The following is a 14,176-nucleotide window of genomic DNA, read 5'->3' on the forward strand; positions in this document are numbered from 1 at the left end:
AATAACAATGTCAATCATAAAATTACAATGGTTACTACAGGCCAGTGATGGTTAACAGCTCAACTACCCAGACCATGATTTTAGAATAGAATTAGAACTACGTGTAGGTTTACTCTGAGGTTGGCAGTCAGGAAATCGGATGATTGACTGCCTTTCAGGGTCATGGGTTCTCCAATACTTATTAAACTCTTTGGCGTGCTTTGGCCATGGGTATGGGTCATTATTACGGAGTTTGTCTAAAATCTGTGTAATGCTTTCTAGAATTGTGTTACACTATGGTATTAAAAAATTAAAAATTACATAGACCTGTAGTCTATGTCAATCAATCACAGAAAAGTCAATTTAAATTGTCAAATTGTCATGTTTGCATGGTTTGCATGCTTGTGATTGTGAATGGTTTAATTTTATCGCGATTTGTTGAATTATTATAACAGGCGTGATATTCCTTATTCTAATTATTTTTAACAGAATATAGTGAGTTAGTTGTTATCACTGCACTGAGTTTCATCAGCATTCTAACCTCAAAACCGCTGAATTACGAACAGAGTAATCTTCGAAAATAAATGGGAAATAAATTGTAACTGTGTAAATTTTCCGAAGTATAAATAATAAAGTAAATGAGTATAGTTTAAAAACATGGCGATGAATATACTGCCAAGACTCCTGACTCGACGAAGTTTACGTAAAATGTAAGTCCAAACTATTATGTACCATTGCCAACAAAGTCACATGCTCGTTTCGGCTGCATTATGAAATACTAATATATGTTATATAGTTCATTATTCTTAAATACAATAAGCTTAATATATATAGAAAGGGTACTACTAGCCTGTTCACACTTCTACACTAAAATACTTCAAAAAATATAGATTCTGTCTGAGATTTAGGTGTGAATTAATAAATTAAAAAATCACATTTAAATCTGCAAAAATCACACTCAAGATCTATTGATATATTTTCAATAATTTATTAATTTACTTTCCAGATTATCAGAGGGCACCAAATTAACTGGTGGTGAAGTTGCTTCAGTCACCTTACTGAACAATATCTGTATACCTTATTCAACAGTCAATCATGAGCACCTTTTAAGACAATTCAGAAACAAAACACAATACTCTCAAAAGTATTATTCTATTAAAGCAGCACATCAAAGTGTAGTAGATGATTATCGCAATGAACACAACATTACTTGCATTGGAGAAGATATACCAAACCCATACATAGAAATAGAGAAGAGTGACTTCCCAGAATACATCAAGTCATTTTTAAAAAATCAAGGTTTTGAGAAACCAACCATTATACAATCACAAGGATGGCCTATTGCTTTGAGTGGACAGAATTTTGTAGGAATTGCACAAACAGGGACTGGCAAAACATTAGCTTACTTGTTACCAGCTGTTGTTCATATTAAGGAGAAAAAGGCAAAGAAAGGCCTAGGTCCTATTGTACTTGTCCTTGCACCTACAAGGGAACTAGCTCGACAAATAGAAAATGTAGCAAAAAGTTTTGAAAAGTCCATGAATATTAGAACACTCTGTGTCTATGGTGGAGCCAGTCGTGCAATTCAAGCTAGCAAGCTTCAAGAAGGAGTTGATATACTTATTGCTACTCCTGGTAGATTAAATGACTTCATTACGAGCAAAACTGTCTCATTGAATCGATCAACTTATGTTGTATTAGATGAAGCTGATAGGATGTTAGACATGGGGTTTGAACCTCAAATACGGCAAGCTTTAGAAGGAGTCCCACTTGAAAGGCAAATTTTGATGTTTTCTGCCACTTGGCCTAAGGAAGTGAGACATCTTGCTAAAGACTATTTGGGAGAGTTTGTGCAAGTTAATGTGGGGTCCACTGAACTGTCTGCAAACCACAACATAAAGCAACATGTACATATATGTGACACAGATAAAAAACTAAGTTTGTAAGCATCTTGCGTTTCTTTTCAATATAGATACTTCTCTAATACTTGGGAGTTGCATTAAATACTTTCTATGTTTCAGACTTCAATCTATAATGCATGAGATTTCTGGCGAAGGATTTGGTAAATTGTTGATTTTTGCGAACACTAAGAGATTTGTGGATACTTTAACCCTTGCACTAAGAAGAAACGGTTGGCCAGCGGATGGGATTCATGGTGATAAGACTCAGGCCCAGAGAGACAAAATTATTTATAGGTTTAAGAATGGTCGTGCAAAGATTTTAGTAGCAACTGATGTTGCTGCACGAGGACTTGGTGAGTAGATTATAAATTTTAAAAACAACATCAACTTTGACCATGATTTCTTTTTATTTGGACATGATAAAATCTATTTTAAGCTATCCCCATAGTCGTCGTCCCACCTTTTTTGTGGTCTGCCTCTCTTTCTCTTTTCATTCCATGGGACCCCATTGTATAACCATTTTACTTATCCCTTTCCCTGATCATGTGATTATTTGTAAATAATTAATCTTATATTTTTCTAGATGTGGATGGTGTTACACACGTGATCAACTATGATTTCCCCAACACGTCTGAAGACTACATCCACAGAATAGGCCGCACTGGTCGTCATGAAAACAAAGGAGTGTCTCACACTATCCTTACTGACGAGGACGCGAGGCAAGCCAGCAGTTTGATTGAAGTTCTCAAAGAAGCTAATCAGGTATGTTATTGCTTTATTAAAACTTTTTTTTAATTTAAAAACCTTATTGTGAAAAGAATTTCGTTCTTCAGTCTAATTTAATATTTTCTAAAGTTAGAATAATAATAATTATTAATTTGATTGTTTTTTAGTTAGTAAATTTTTTCTTTATTTTTATTTCAGGAAATTCCACAGGATTTAGACGACTTGGCTCGTTCACATGATATATCGAAAATGAAAGAAAAACAGATGAAGATGAGACCAAAGCAAAATAACTACCAATACGGACAAAATAACCACCAATACGGACAAAATAACAGAAGCAACTTCCAATACGGTCAAAGAAACAAGTTTAATAGATTCAACAAATTCAAAAGCGTTAAATCAAGTAGATATGGTGATGATTACGTGTAAATATTTAGTTAGCAATACTTGTAGTGGTATATATAACCTGTGTTATAGCTCGTAGTGCAATATATTGTTTTTATTGCTATTTTGGACTTTTATTTTTATTTTATCCAACAAACGCCGATTTGAGTTGTTTCTGCAAGTTAAATAAAAGCTTTTTACTAATTCCCAGAATCCTAATTATTTCTTAAATCAAGTTTAGGAATTAAATTCTAGGTATCCCCCTCACGTATTCCTTATTCATCATTTCCAAGAACTTTTCTGATTTCACCAGATTGGCATAAAAAGAAAGATGAACTAATGAGGTCGGATATTGCTTAAATGCGAGAGAATCAAGGTTTCAATACTTAAGTACCTACCTCAGTTTGTTACCATGGAAACACTGACATTTTGCTGTTAAATATCAGTGTTTACAATCGACAAGGTGATAAACAAGATTTAGCTACAAAAGAAAGTAATAGTATAGTAAATCCGGACATAGTTATTGCACATCATGTTGAAATTTCTAACTTTGCCCGAACTCGATACTAAGAGCGTCCTAAATGTTGTGGAGGATAATTTCCGAAAGCTGAACTTGGTGAGTCGTCATCCACACTCTAATTTTTCCCAAAAATAAATAATAAATAACCGACAATTGATTACGTGGGTAGCTATTATTTTCAGAAAGCCTATGCTATACGTATGATATACATTGGCGAGCATGCACTGCCGAAAGAGGAAATTATTCAACATTTCTCGAGGAGCATTGAACTTGTGAACTCCACTTACTGTGAGATCAATGTCTACGGGCTTCTTCTTGTGTACGACAGTTATTTTGTTCATATACTGGAGGTAAGTGTTAAAATTTTTAAGAAAAGGATGTACTTCAAGAAAATGGAGTACCTACTTGTCTAAGTTTTCTTAAAAAGTCTGCTACAAATTATTTGACATTTCCTATGGTCCTTCTTTTCCCAAGGAGGCATGGGACTTTCCACTTGGGGTGTGTTAAGTGTTTAAATTACGTATTACCTAATGCTGTCTACAGTTTGGTAGCCAAGTCATGTTTTTTGACGAAGATTTTAGACTATCTGACACGCTACGTTTGTCAAGAGCAGCTAAAACCTGGCAAAGAAACAAACTAAATGTTGCTGACTTACTTTACTAGATATAACTTTAAGCTCTTAACTCTTGATTAAATTTTTCTTATGCACCTTTTAAGGGTTCAGAAGACACAATTCACAGACACTTAAGATTTTTATTCAGACGAGAGACTAACTGGAAAGCCAAAAGGTCGAATTTGGACCAACCTATTAATGTGGATAGTGAAACCGAATTCTTGAATATCATAATGGCGGACAATACGGAGACAGAGGACGTACCGGAGAGGATAATGTTTAGACGTTTGAAACTAGTGATGATATACCACTCCATCCGCACGGTAATTTAAAGTCTAGATTTAGATATCTTTGTTGTTTAGTTAAATGTATTATACTTAAGTAAAAACTATTTTGTAGTTATCTTACGTGGTAAAAAATATTGCATGACTGTAATATGTTATATATCATAGCCATATACCTAGTTTTGGTACCTATTTCATATTGTATCTAGGTGGTAAATCCATACAATTGTTGTCCAGTTGCTATTCACTAAATGGCGAGCAGTGACAGCAAGGCCACCATCGCTCATAGGCAAACTGGATCTGTTTGGAACCCTGCAAGACCATTTGGAGCAACTACGCATCTTCCTAAACAAGCTTACTAAAATATGTGCCTTCGCTAAAGCTGACGAAAACGTAAGTTTATAAAACCTAAAAATATTATATTATTAATAGGTAGGTAACTAATTCCTGATGGTTGTTAACATACGAGCAAAATGAAAAGAAGTAGAGATCCATTAGTCTTTTCTAGTTAAGGGAAGACTAGACGAATGGTACAGAGAGGTTTTTAAAAATAATTGCCTGCGTTATTCACACATTCACTCTGGGCGCTTCGATAGAGTCAATGGCACTCACGACTCGTTTCTACAATATTAACACCCTTGATTCGGTAATACTTTACCATGAAATTATATTTGCAGTTATCCTTTGAGGGATTAAAGGTAGTAGACCCTAAGATGGAAGCTCTGCCTGAAGTTGCTCTGATCGACTTCTTGTTGCAATCTCCTCACATTCTACCACTTCGTGAAACCGCGGCCTTGCATCGGCAAGTCGAAGATTTCAAATTCTATTTCGGTGAGCTACCTTTTCTATTTTCACCTCTTATTATAATAAGGATACCTATATTATCATCTTTTATTTTTCATTATACTTACTCCTATCTTCGTAATTTGCCTGCAGAGGAGGTTTGGCCTTTACCAACTCAGTTCACGCCTCGATTCCTTTACAAGTTGAAGATAGACGATTCTTTCGTGGAGCCTCTCCCTGTAATGCCTTGGGAAGTGGTGAAGAAAGAGGGAGATGACGAAGAGAGGGATGAACGGGAGGAACATACCGACTCGTCTTCTGATTAAATTATCGACACTATTATCTTTTTTGCATTATTTTTCTTTTATTGTGTTCTAGTCATTTTTAATGTTGTGTTTAAAATACACGATTAAGTAGCCATTAAGGTTGTTTTTTTTTGTAAGTTTTTTTGTTGAATGTTCCAGGCGTATCACACTAGATAGGTATGATTGATACATCACTTTATTTTAATATAAAGTAAAAAATCGTTCGTATCTATTAACATGATAGACATACCTAAGGGTTTGACATGATAGATAAACAATATAGCCTTGCTAGCTTTTAGCTTGATATCTGTAGCCTGTACAGTGGGTACCTACCTACCTATTAACATTTCAGATTGTTATCTTTCGTGTTTTCCATACACTATCTCATTTCCCATGATAAAGGGTATTGGTGGCAAACTTATTTAGTGTTGCTATAGTAATATTGATTGTGGACAAACAAGTTGTTGAATGTTGTTGATAATCACGGCGAGTGTTATTTGTTCCTTAAACCAAAGTAGTGACACAGTGCAACATGGATAAACTGAAAAAGAAAAAACGGATCCGAAGACAAACGAGAAAAACGATCGCTGGAATAAAACTGCCGCCTATTGAACCCGTTGAAGGTATTAAAACTATTGTAGATGTAGATCCTGCCTATTATTCTTTGGTCGAAGGCCGACCATTGAAACAGAATAAATCAATACACGAATACAAAAAACATATAAAAAGTGTGGCACTAAACAGAACTCTTCACGGATTCCTAGTTGATGAAATTCTCCGGATTGATAAAGAAATTGAAGCGGAGCGTAATATTTATGAAACTGCTTACAAGCATTTCGAAGAATACCAAAACAGTTTCGATAAATTTCTTGCAGACGACAATAATAAAACGATTGCTATAATGCAGAAATCTGATGCCTTAGCAAAGGAATTGGCCAATCAAACTGAGAATCATAAGAAGGCTAACTATGATTTGGCATCACTTAAGTCCAAATTGCAGTACATTGACGAAAGTTTAATGATACTTCTATCTTTCCAAAATTTTCTCTACAAAGCTTCCCCAATTCTGTGGCAAAATAAGAATAACATTAAGTTAGATGTAGATCACCCCGAAATATTTGTAATGGATTCTGATATCTTTGCGAAAATTGACCAAGATGCCATTGAGAAGAAACTGCAGAACTTGCCTATGCCACTACTATACTTTGAGACTCCAAAACAGTTGCTGACGATATTTGATTTATTGGAAAAACAGAATTTGAATTATTTGCTGTTGACTACAGAATTTAATTCGGAGAAAAACAAATTTTTGAAGACTGTCGATGTTATGAAAACGAAGCTACGCCAAGAATTAGATTTCATTAAGGAAAAGGTATGTTTCACCCAAACGGTTCGATTACAAAAAACCTTGATATGTGATTATAATTTATAATAAACATTGCAGTATCTACTTATTGCATTTATTTATTTGCAGATCAATGAAATACAAGATACAATCAAAAGAAACGAAGACCGCGAAGCTGAAATAAAGGAAGTTTTCTACAGGATATTAGAGCAAAAAATTAGGCACATTGTGTCATCAGATATGACGCTACAGATTTTCAATTACGTGGAATTTGCTTACGAGCAACTGATAGCACCAAATGAAACAAAATTTGCTTCTTTAGATATGGCTTTAGCTTTAGAGCGAGAATATGATAATTTGACTTTAAATATTTCCGTGTACGATCTGGATATGATAAAGCAAATTGAAAAAGAAACATACGAACATGGCCACATAGAAATAAAGCGAGCTAAGGAAGCCTTTAAAATGTTAAAAGATGTCGATAAACTTTCAAAGCGTTTGAAATCTTCGTATGAACCAACAAGACGAAAAATCTACGAATAATCTTTATTTTTGCACACACCATCAAAGCACCTAATTTGTATAATAATTATAGCGAGGCATACTATAGCCGAGCACGGTGCTTATCAGGAAATAGTTTTCTGTGTGTTGGTTTATTGACTAAAGGATAAATATTTTAAATTTTTGCTGACCTTAAATATTTTGACCATTGTTTTCATTCTCTTTATTAACTGTAGATATTATAGTATGTGTTTTAGTGTATTGTTAAGCCTCTTTGTAACGTTAATGAAATGCTACATTCTTCAACGAGACATTTTGAAGCATGTCATTTTTGTTTCTAACTGACACAGTTATTACAGAAGCTTATAATAATTTTATTTCTATTTTATTTGTAAAGTAAAAGATAAAACTTTATATTAATTTACAAATAATTTATAACAATGAGTTGTTTAAAAAAGGAGCGGAAGCCCATGGTTCCCCTGAAAACCCTAGATATAATATTCCGACGTCGTTATGTTCCCAACACACAACATTACTTCACGAATCGTAAACATGCTGTGGAGCAGGACACAAAGCATAAAAAGCAGATGAAGCCGTTCCGCGTTCCAAAATCTGAGAAGCTGTTGTCTTACATAAAGTACAGTGATCGAAAAGAAAAAGTTACTACAAGAGAAAGATTAGCTCAACCACTTCATCTCAAAGATAATCTGAGAGTCGCAGCCACCAGGGATATATCTCAAAGACTGTTTGTTGAGGAACCTCCTGATGATGTTAGAGCAGTTGTGGAAATTCATCCTGAGTTTTATACCGTGATTGAAGGTCGTCCTTTGCGATGTTTTGACGACATCAAAGTTTATCTGAACAATATTCGAGCTTATGCAATGGACCGGCAACAAATCGGTTATCGACGAGACTTGATTCTGAAAATAGAAAAAAGCGACGTTGAAGAAGCTGAGCATTACGAAAAGATAGTTGAAAAATTAAAGCAACATATTAAAAACTTTCAAACTTTTCTCACGGAGGATTACAAGAAGGCTTGCTATAAAGTGGCGCGAGCAGAAAAAGTTTACAACACTTTGCTCGCTAAAGACTCTGAGTTTCTTGGGTATGTTTCTAGTTTGACGATTTTGAACAATATTTTGTTTAAACTTGATGCCATTAGAAGTATTTTGAAGACGTACAGAAGTTATTTAATGTTTGTAGCGCCTTTGTCATGGAGGCAACAAAATGACGAAACTTTAAAAGGTAGGATAATGTCAATTCAGTTTGAAGCGGGAGAATTTGCTACTGATAATGATTTAGTTGAATCCTTGGATATTGAAAAAACAGTAGAGATGGCTAAAATTGAATTCAAAAACCCACTTCCAGCTTGTCTCTTTTTCAAGAGACCTGAACAAATGATGTATTTGTTCCGTTCGATGGAGCTGCAGTCTCGAGAGTATTTAATGGAGCTTGCAAAAACCGATGGACCTAATCGTATGCTTCGAGACCGCTTCAAACAGTTAAAACTGGCGCAGGCGCAAGAGTCTGATTATTTCCAATATTATATTGATATTATTAACTTTGAAATATCCCGTGAAAGTTTCAATGAAGAACATTTACGCAATAAGTTTTACAGAATTTTAAATGAATCTTTTTATGACAGTATTGCGAGTCCAACCACATTGAAATTGAAAATATGCATTGAGTACGTCTACGAACAAGTTTTTGGAAAATGCGAAGAGGGTCATCATAGTCTCCAGGATCCTCTGAAAATTCTTGAAGTAATGTATGAAGACTATAACTTGCGTCTGGATGCATTAGATTTCCAAATAGTGGTCCAAGCACAGAAAGATTTCTTTGCACAAGACTTGAAAATGATGCAGAATGCTTATAATGCACAAAGGGAACTCAGAGCTTTTAGAGAAATGACAAATGCCATCAACAAAGCGTTTTGGCCACCTGCAAAGTATGTTCGGCCACCAATAAAAAAATTTTTAGACAAAAAGAGTCGATACCAGGCTATGATGGCCGAGAAGAAGAAAACTGAAATTTTAAGCGGAGAACGACTAAAACCTAAGAAGTATAAGCTATCAATGGAGGAACGCGAGGGCTTACTACTATTTACTGAGTGGTGTGAAGGTATGAACCCGGCTCCCTTCTTAAAGGAATACAATGAATTTACGAAGCCTGTATTTGAGTGGAAACCTCAAAAGTCTAGACAATTTCATCCAATGGAACATTAAGTTTGATATTTTATTGTAATATTTTAATGTTTATTTGTTATTTCTAATTCATTTAAATTATTTGTCTGGTAATAAAGTACATTTAATTCAGAAAAAGTTTATTTTTATACATACCTACTAATAACTACCAATCTAGTTGGTTTAGACGATTTTTAATTGACTTATTTAAATCAAAGAAATACTTGTAATTATTTTAAAATGCATGAAGATGAGTCACGTACTGTTGTCATTAATATAATAAAACCAAGAAGACTCGCAGATGATCATAATATAAAAGTAAAGCATAGAAATAGCAAACATGTCGTAAAAAAGCGCTTGAAAAATGCTACCGATGTATCCCAGATCTGTTTTGTACCTAATATTGAACCTTTACCATCAGCCACGTTGAAAAAAGATGAAATTTTGTTGCCTTACGTACCTTATACGAGGGCTCGAGAAAAGGAGATATTCCGGAAACGTATGAATATGGGACTACGTGACACTTACAAAGCTGTTTATGCTGAAATTAGAAGTCGTATACATATAGATGACCCACCAAACGATATTCTGACTATAACAGATTTCTATCCTGGATTTTTTCAATGTGTTAGTACAACTTTTTTATCAAAGTATATAGCTCCGTATAAATCTCTTAAGTATTCGTTTAACACTCAGTTAAGGTTGAGAGAAGAATGTGGTTACAGAAATGATTGTATGTTAAATATTGACACAAATTACAAGATAGAACAGGAAATTTATGAAAAAGCTACGCAAAGGTATACGGAGCAAGTTAAATATTTCGAAGCTTTCATTTTGGCTGACTACCTCAAGTCTATGGTGTACCTCAACCAATGGGATGAGATGGCATTGGCACTGAACAAGGTTAATTATGAATATCAATGTCTTGCTGCAAAAATGTTTACAATAACTTCGAGGATAGTGGGGCTAGATTATAGGTATGGGCTTCAGCAAAAATATGGGAGGTTTTTTTATTACCTCTCGCCTCCAAGTTGGCGGTATAAGAATAGAAACTTTGCTCGATCTGTCGAGATAGAAGCGAAAGGTTTTGATTTTGGGATATCCAAGGAAGAGGATACATTTAGCGTTATGTTCGACAAACTGAAAATGGAGTGCTACAGTGGCCTTGTTAAGCCAGTTCTATTCTTTAACGATACTGTCGATTTAATGAAATTGTTTGATGGAATAGAGCAACAACATTTGCATCATTTTACGCACGTGGTTCAGCTTGCGCCTCACACAACATTTTTAAAGAAAGGAATAAAGCTTTTTAAAGACATTATTGCTCAGGATAGTGCAGGAATTCTTGCTACAGTTAAAGAGTTCAAAAAATTTTTAGAATTCAGTGAGGACCAGAGATCCCAGCTGGAGGCGAAATTCTTCAAGATAATCAATGGGTATTTTTACGAAAACGTTGGTGCTCCAGAAGTCTTAAAATTTCAGTTGCACTTGGAATTTTGTTACGAAAAAATATATAATGAAAAACCTATAAATATGGATTTAGTGGGAACTGCTAAGGCTTTAGAAGATTTTTACATGGATTATTCTAAACGGTTGGATGCCGTAACAGGAGATAAAATAAACGCCGCTATGGCTGTGTATATTAACTCAGAACGAAAAAAATTCAAAGAAGCCAAAGATGCGGCCAAGGAACTCCGACAATTCAGACGTTTGGAGCTTACCTTACTTCGTGCTTATGAGCCACGCAGTCAGGTGCAACCAAATTTGAACCGTTTTAGGAACCTAAGTTTGAAAAAGAAAAAGGCAACCAAATCAAAGTCCGAGGAATATCGAAATAGTCTCACCGAAGCTGAATTAGAATATCTGTCTTTGTTTACTGATTGGACAGAAGTAGAGGATCCTGCTAAGTACTTACAATGCCGTAGTATGTCTCACGTCGATCCAGGACATACTAACAAGAAGTAACATTCTATTACCTACTTTTGGTATTTCACAAATAAAACAAAATATTTTAATGAAAACAGTTTATTTACGGGGTTCAATATGAAAAACGTATATGTATCTCCATAAAACACAATACAATAATACGCAATGTATGTATATAGATATAATAAAACAAATATTATTTAATAACAAAATTTACACGCTCTACACATAAAAATGTTTGGTTTCATGGTATTGACAAATAACTACTTGGAATTTACATATTTACAAAGTGGGTACCTAACACAAAATGGTAAAAGCTTTTCAATATTATGTCTTAACATTAGGTTATACATCTATGAGTAAATAAATAAATAGGTACTAATTAAAACTATAAACAAACAAATGATGACAATACTTTCGTCTATCAGAAGTTTAAAGCTTTGACTTGAAATTTTCATCAACGCTATGACGATACGATCAATGGCCTAGAATAGTCTTTCAATTACATCGTTACCTTATCCTTACATATTGAGGAGTATATCTTGTCAGTACCTAGCGATAGTCATCCACTCCAGAAAGCAAAAGTGCTAAAGAATTTTACAAAACTTGTTAATGTATCAAATTAAACAAACGAACTACTCAAATTGATTCGGAAAAGGTAACAAACATCATATTTCAATAGTATAGTATCAGTATCATTAGTACAAGTTTTCTTTAAGTTTAACGAAAACGAAACGAGAGCGCGTTCGGTGGTCTGATTGGCCGGCGCGAATGAACCAACCAATGAGAGTGCCGAACGCGCTCTCGTTTCGTTTTCGTTCATCGTAAAGCAAACTTGTACTAAGCGTACAGATATAGAAACAATTAATTGTTTTTGAAAGACATACATAATATATACGTTGTTTATTTCGTATGATATATTCCCCTACAGTATTTACAATAAGTTTGTATATGTACAAAAACTTGAAGCTCTCCCAACATAATAACAGTACAAGCCTCTTCATTATTATGTTGTAACAATGCCTATATGACATCACATTAAACGTAGAATTCTTTACTTACTACTTTTAGCTACACAAAAAATAGAGCAAAGAATCTAGGACGAAATCAAGGGGAAGGATCAATGCATAATGAGCTTATATATCGTTTAAAAAGATATATAGAAGCGTACAAAAAGATTTGATGTAAGGAGCATTTGACGAAACGTAGAGAATCAGTTTATTATAGAAAAAATGTTATTATTACACAGTAGGTAGGTAGATATTCCGATAGCAGGAAAAAGTTTAACCATTGATAACACCACAAAGGATAATTCCACACATGATATAATAGTATAGTATGACATTCAGAAGAATAATCTAGTGAGTTTGCACAGACATTAGGTACTAATTATTAAGATGAAAGTTACATATTATCCCGCAAATGCCCGTCTCTCCATCACACACCAAAGTTACCTAAATACTGTAACACTAATGGTCCCACATAATATTGTGTGTGAGCCACGTTTTGCAAACTATGAAAACCGTCTAAAAAATTTCGTCGTTGGATTTGCATATTTAGGCTGACCACAGAACAAGTGGCCTCGTACAAGCTATAATTTACCATGTATGTAAGCCAGTGGTCATATCAAACGGACATATCTAAATGATTAGTGTAGTCTACCTTTATCTCCCACCTAGCTATTTTCAAAAGAAAATGACTAGTAGTTAATTTAACTTTAATATTCGTTTCCGTCAAAATGTTCAATATAACTTGAGCAACATGATGATGGAATATTTCATAAGACGTTATACATCTATAGTAAAACAATATTTGGTGTTTCTATCTCGGACGTTATAAATCATCCATACAGTGAGCATTTTAAAATACTTAACGTTCACGAACCGTACCGTTATTAGCGCACGGCCGACTTGTCACAAACACTTGAACGCAACAGTAAACAGTCTATCTGACTCGTTTTTTCTGCAGCTTGGCGAGCTTTCTTCTCTTGAGTATCATCTCATAGAGTGCTTCGAGCCCCTCGTGCAGGCCCTCGCCGGTGATGGCACAAGCTGGCTGCACGTGCCAGGCGTGCGCGTCGCGCGACCCGTGCGGCGACGACACCAGCTCGTGTAGGCCTAATAGTTTCTCCAGCTCGCGGGGTTCCTTTGCCCCAGGTAGGTCTTGCTTATTCGCTAATACAAGAATCGGCACACCCGTATTGTCAGGAGACTTAGCCGTGCGTATTAACTCCATTTTTGCTTCTTCCATTCGTTCTACATCGACGGAGTCTAAAACAAATATGATGCCATCTGTGCACCTGGTGTAGGATTTCCATAGAGGCCGTAATTTTTCTTGGCCGCCGACATCCCATACAAGGAAGTTGACACCCTTTGACTTGCCAAGAGTGCCTTTGACTTTTTCGCAGTTGAACCCAATGGTGGGGACGGTGTTGAGGTACTGGTCGAATTTGAGCCGATAGAGTGCAGTGGTCTTGCCAGCAGAGTCCAGCCCTAGCATGACCACGTGCAGCGTGCCCTGCGCAGTAGGCAGCGCATCGAGCAGGCTCGAGTTCTTGCCCATGTTAGCACCCATACTTCGTAACCGCGCGGCGGTTATCTGACACTGTCGTCCAAGCGCACCATCACGAGATGTTCGTGTCACTCTGAAACGTACAAAAACACAATGTTAGATAACCGTAACATATAGCTCTGATAACATGTCACCAGTCACAGACTGTCACTATG

At 35.4% G+C, this 14,176-nt stretch overlaps 5 protein-coding genes across 10 annotated transcripts in view; 4 read left to right on the forward strand and 1 right to left on the reverse strand.

Moving 5' to 3' along the window:
- The first annotated feature begins 319 nt into the window (after positions 1–319).
- LOC118272656 (uncharacterized) lies at positions 320–3,114 on the forward strand. The gene is made up of 5 exons (XM_035589286.2): positions 320–689; positions 986–1,921; positions 2,001–2,233; positions 2,464–2,642; positions 2,805–3,114. The coding sequence occupies exons 1-5, from the start codon at positions 637–639 to the stop codon at positions 3,033–3,035; spliced, it is 1,632 nt and encodes a 543-aa protein (XP_035445179.2). The 5' UTR covers positions 320–636; the 3' UTR covers positions 3,036–3,114.
- Positions 3,115–3,257: 143 nt separating this feature from the next.
- Positions 3,258–5,615, forward strand: LOC118272655 (testis-expressed protein 47). Of its 2 annotated transcripts, none has more exons than XM_035589285.2 (6): positions 3,258–3,606; positions 3,680–3,860; positions 4,228–4,446; positions 4,645–4,800; positions 5,085–5,238; positions 5,344–5,615. In XM_035589285.2, exons 2-6 carry the CDS (start codon positions 3,711–3,713, stop codon positions 5,514–5,516), a joined length of 852 nt encoding a protein of 283 aa, XP_035445178.1. In that variant the 5' UTR covers positions 3,258–3,606; positions 3,680–3,710; the 3' UTR covers positions 5,517–5,615. The 2 variants fall into 2 exon arrangements, with proteins under 2 accessions (XP_035445178.1, XP_035445177.1); XM_035589284.2 differs by having other exon boundaries at positions 3,693–3,860.
- A 339-nt stretch (positions 5,616–5,954) lies between these two features.
- LOC118272361 (uncharacterized) lies at positions 5,955–7,674 on the forward strand. The gene is made up of 2 exons (XM_035588800.2): positions 5,955–6,867; positions 6,970–7,674. The coding sequence occupies exons 1-2, from the start codon at positions 6,028–6,030 to the stop codon at positions 7,381–7,383; spliced, it is 1,254 nt and encodes a 417-aa protein (XP_035444693.2). The 5' UTR covers positions 5,955–6,027; the 3' UTR covers positions 7,384–7,674.
- Positions 7,645–9,652, forward strand: LOC118272359 (uncharacterized). Its single transcript, XM_035588798.2, has one exon. The coding sequence runs from the start codon at positions 7,782–7,784 to the stop codon at positions 9,564–9,566; it is 1,785 nt and encodes a 594-aa protein (XP_035444691.2). The 5' UTR covers positions 7,645–7,781; the 3' UTR covers positions 9,567–9,652.
- Positions 9,653–11,533: 1,881 nt separating this feature from the next.
- LOC118272362 (ADP-ribosylation factor-like protein 4C) overlaps positions 11,534–14,176 on the reverse strand; it is a 54,276-nt gene continuing 51,633 nt past the window's right edge. For all 5 annotated transcript variants that reach the window (XM_035588801.2, XM_050707916.1, XM_035588802.2 and 2 more), the window contains one exon: positions 11,534–14,094. In XM_035588801.2, coding sequence (XP_035444694.1) covers positions 13,395–14,024 — 630 coding nt within the window. In that variant the 5' untranslated portion in view covers positions 14,025–14,094 and the 3' untranslated portion in view covers positions 11,534–13,394. The remainder of the gene's footprint in view (positions 14,095–14,176) is intronic.

The sequence above is a fragment of the Spodoptera frugiperda genome, chromosome 4 (assembly GCF_023101765.2).
Source record: "Spodoptera frugiperda isolate SF20-4 chromosome 4, AGI-APGP_CSIRO_Sfru_2.0, whole genome shotgun sequence".
Classification (NCBI taxonomy): domain Eukaryota; kingdom Metazoa; phylum Arthropoda; class Insecta; order Lepidoptera; family Noctuidae; genus Spodoptera; species Spodoptera frugiperda.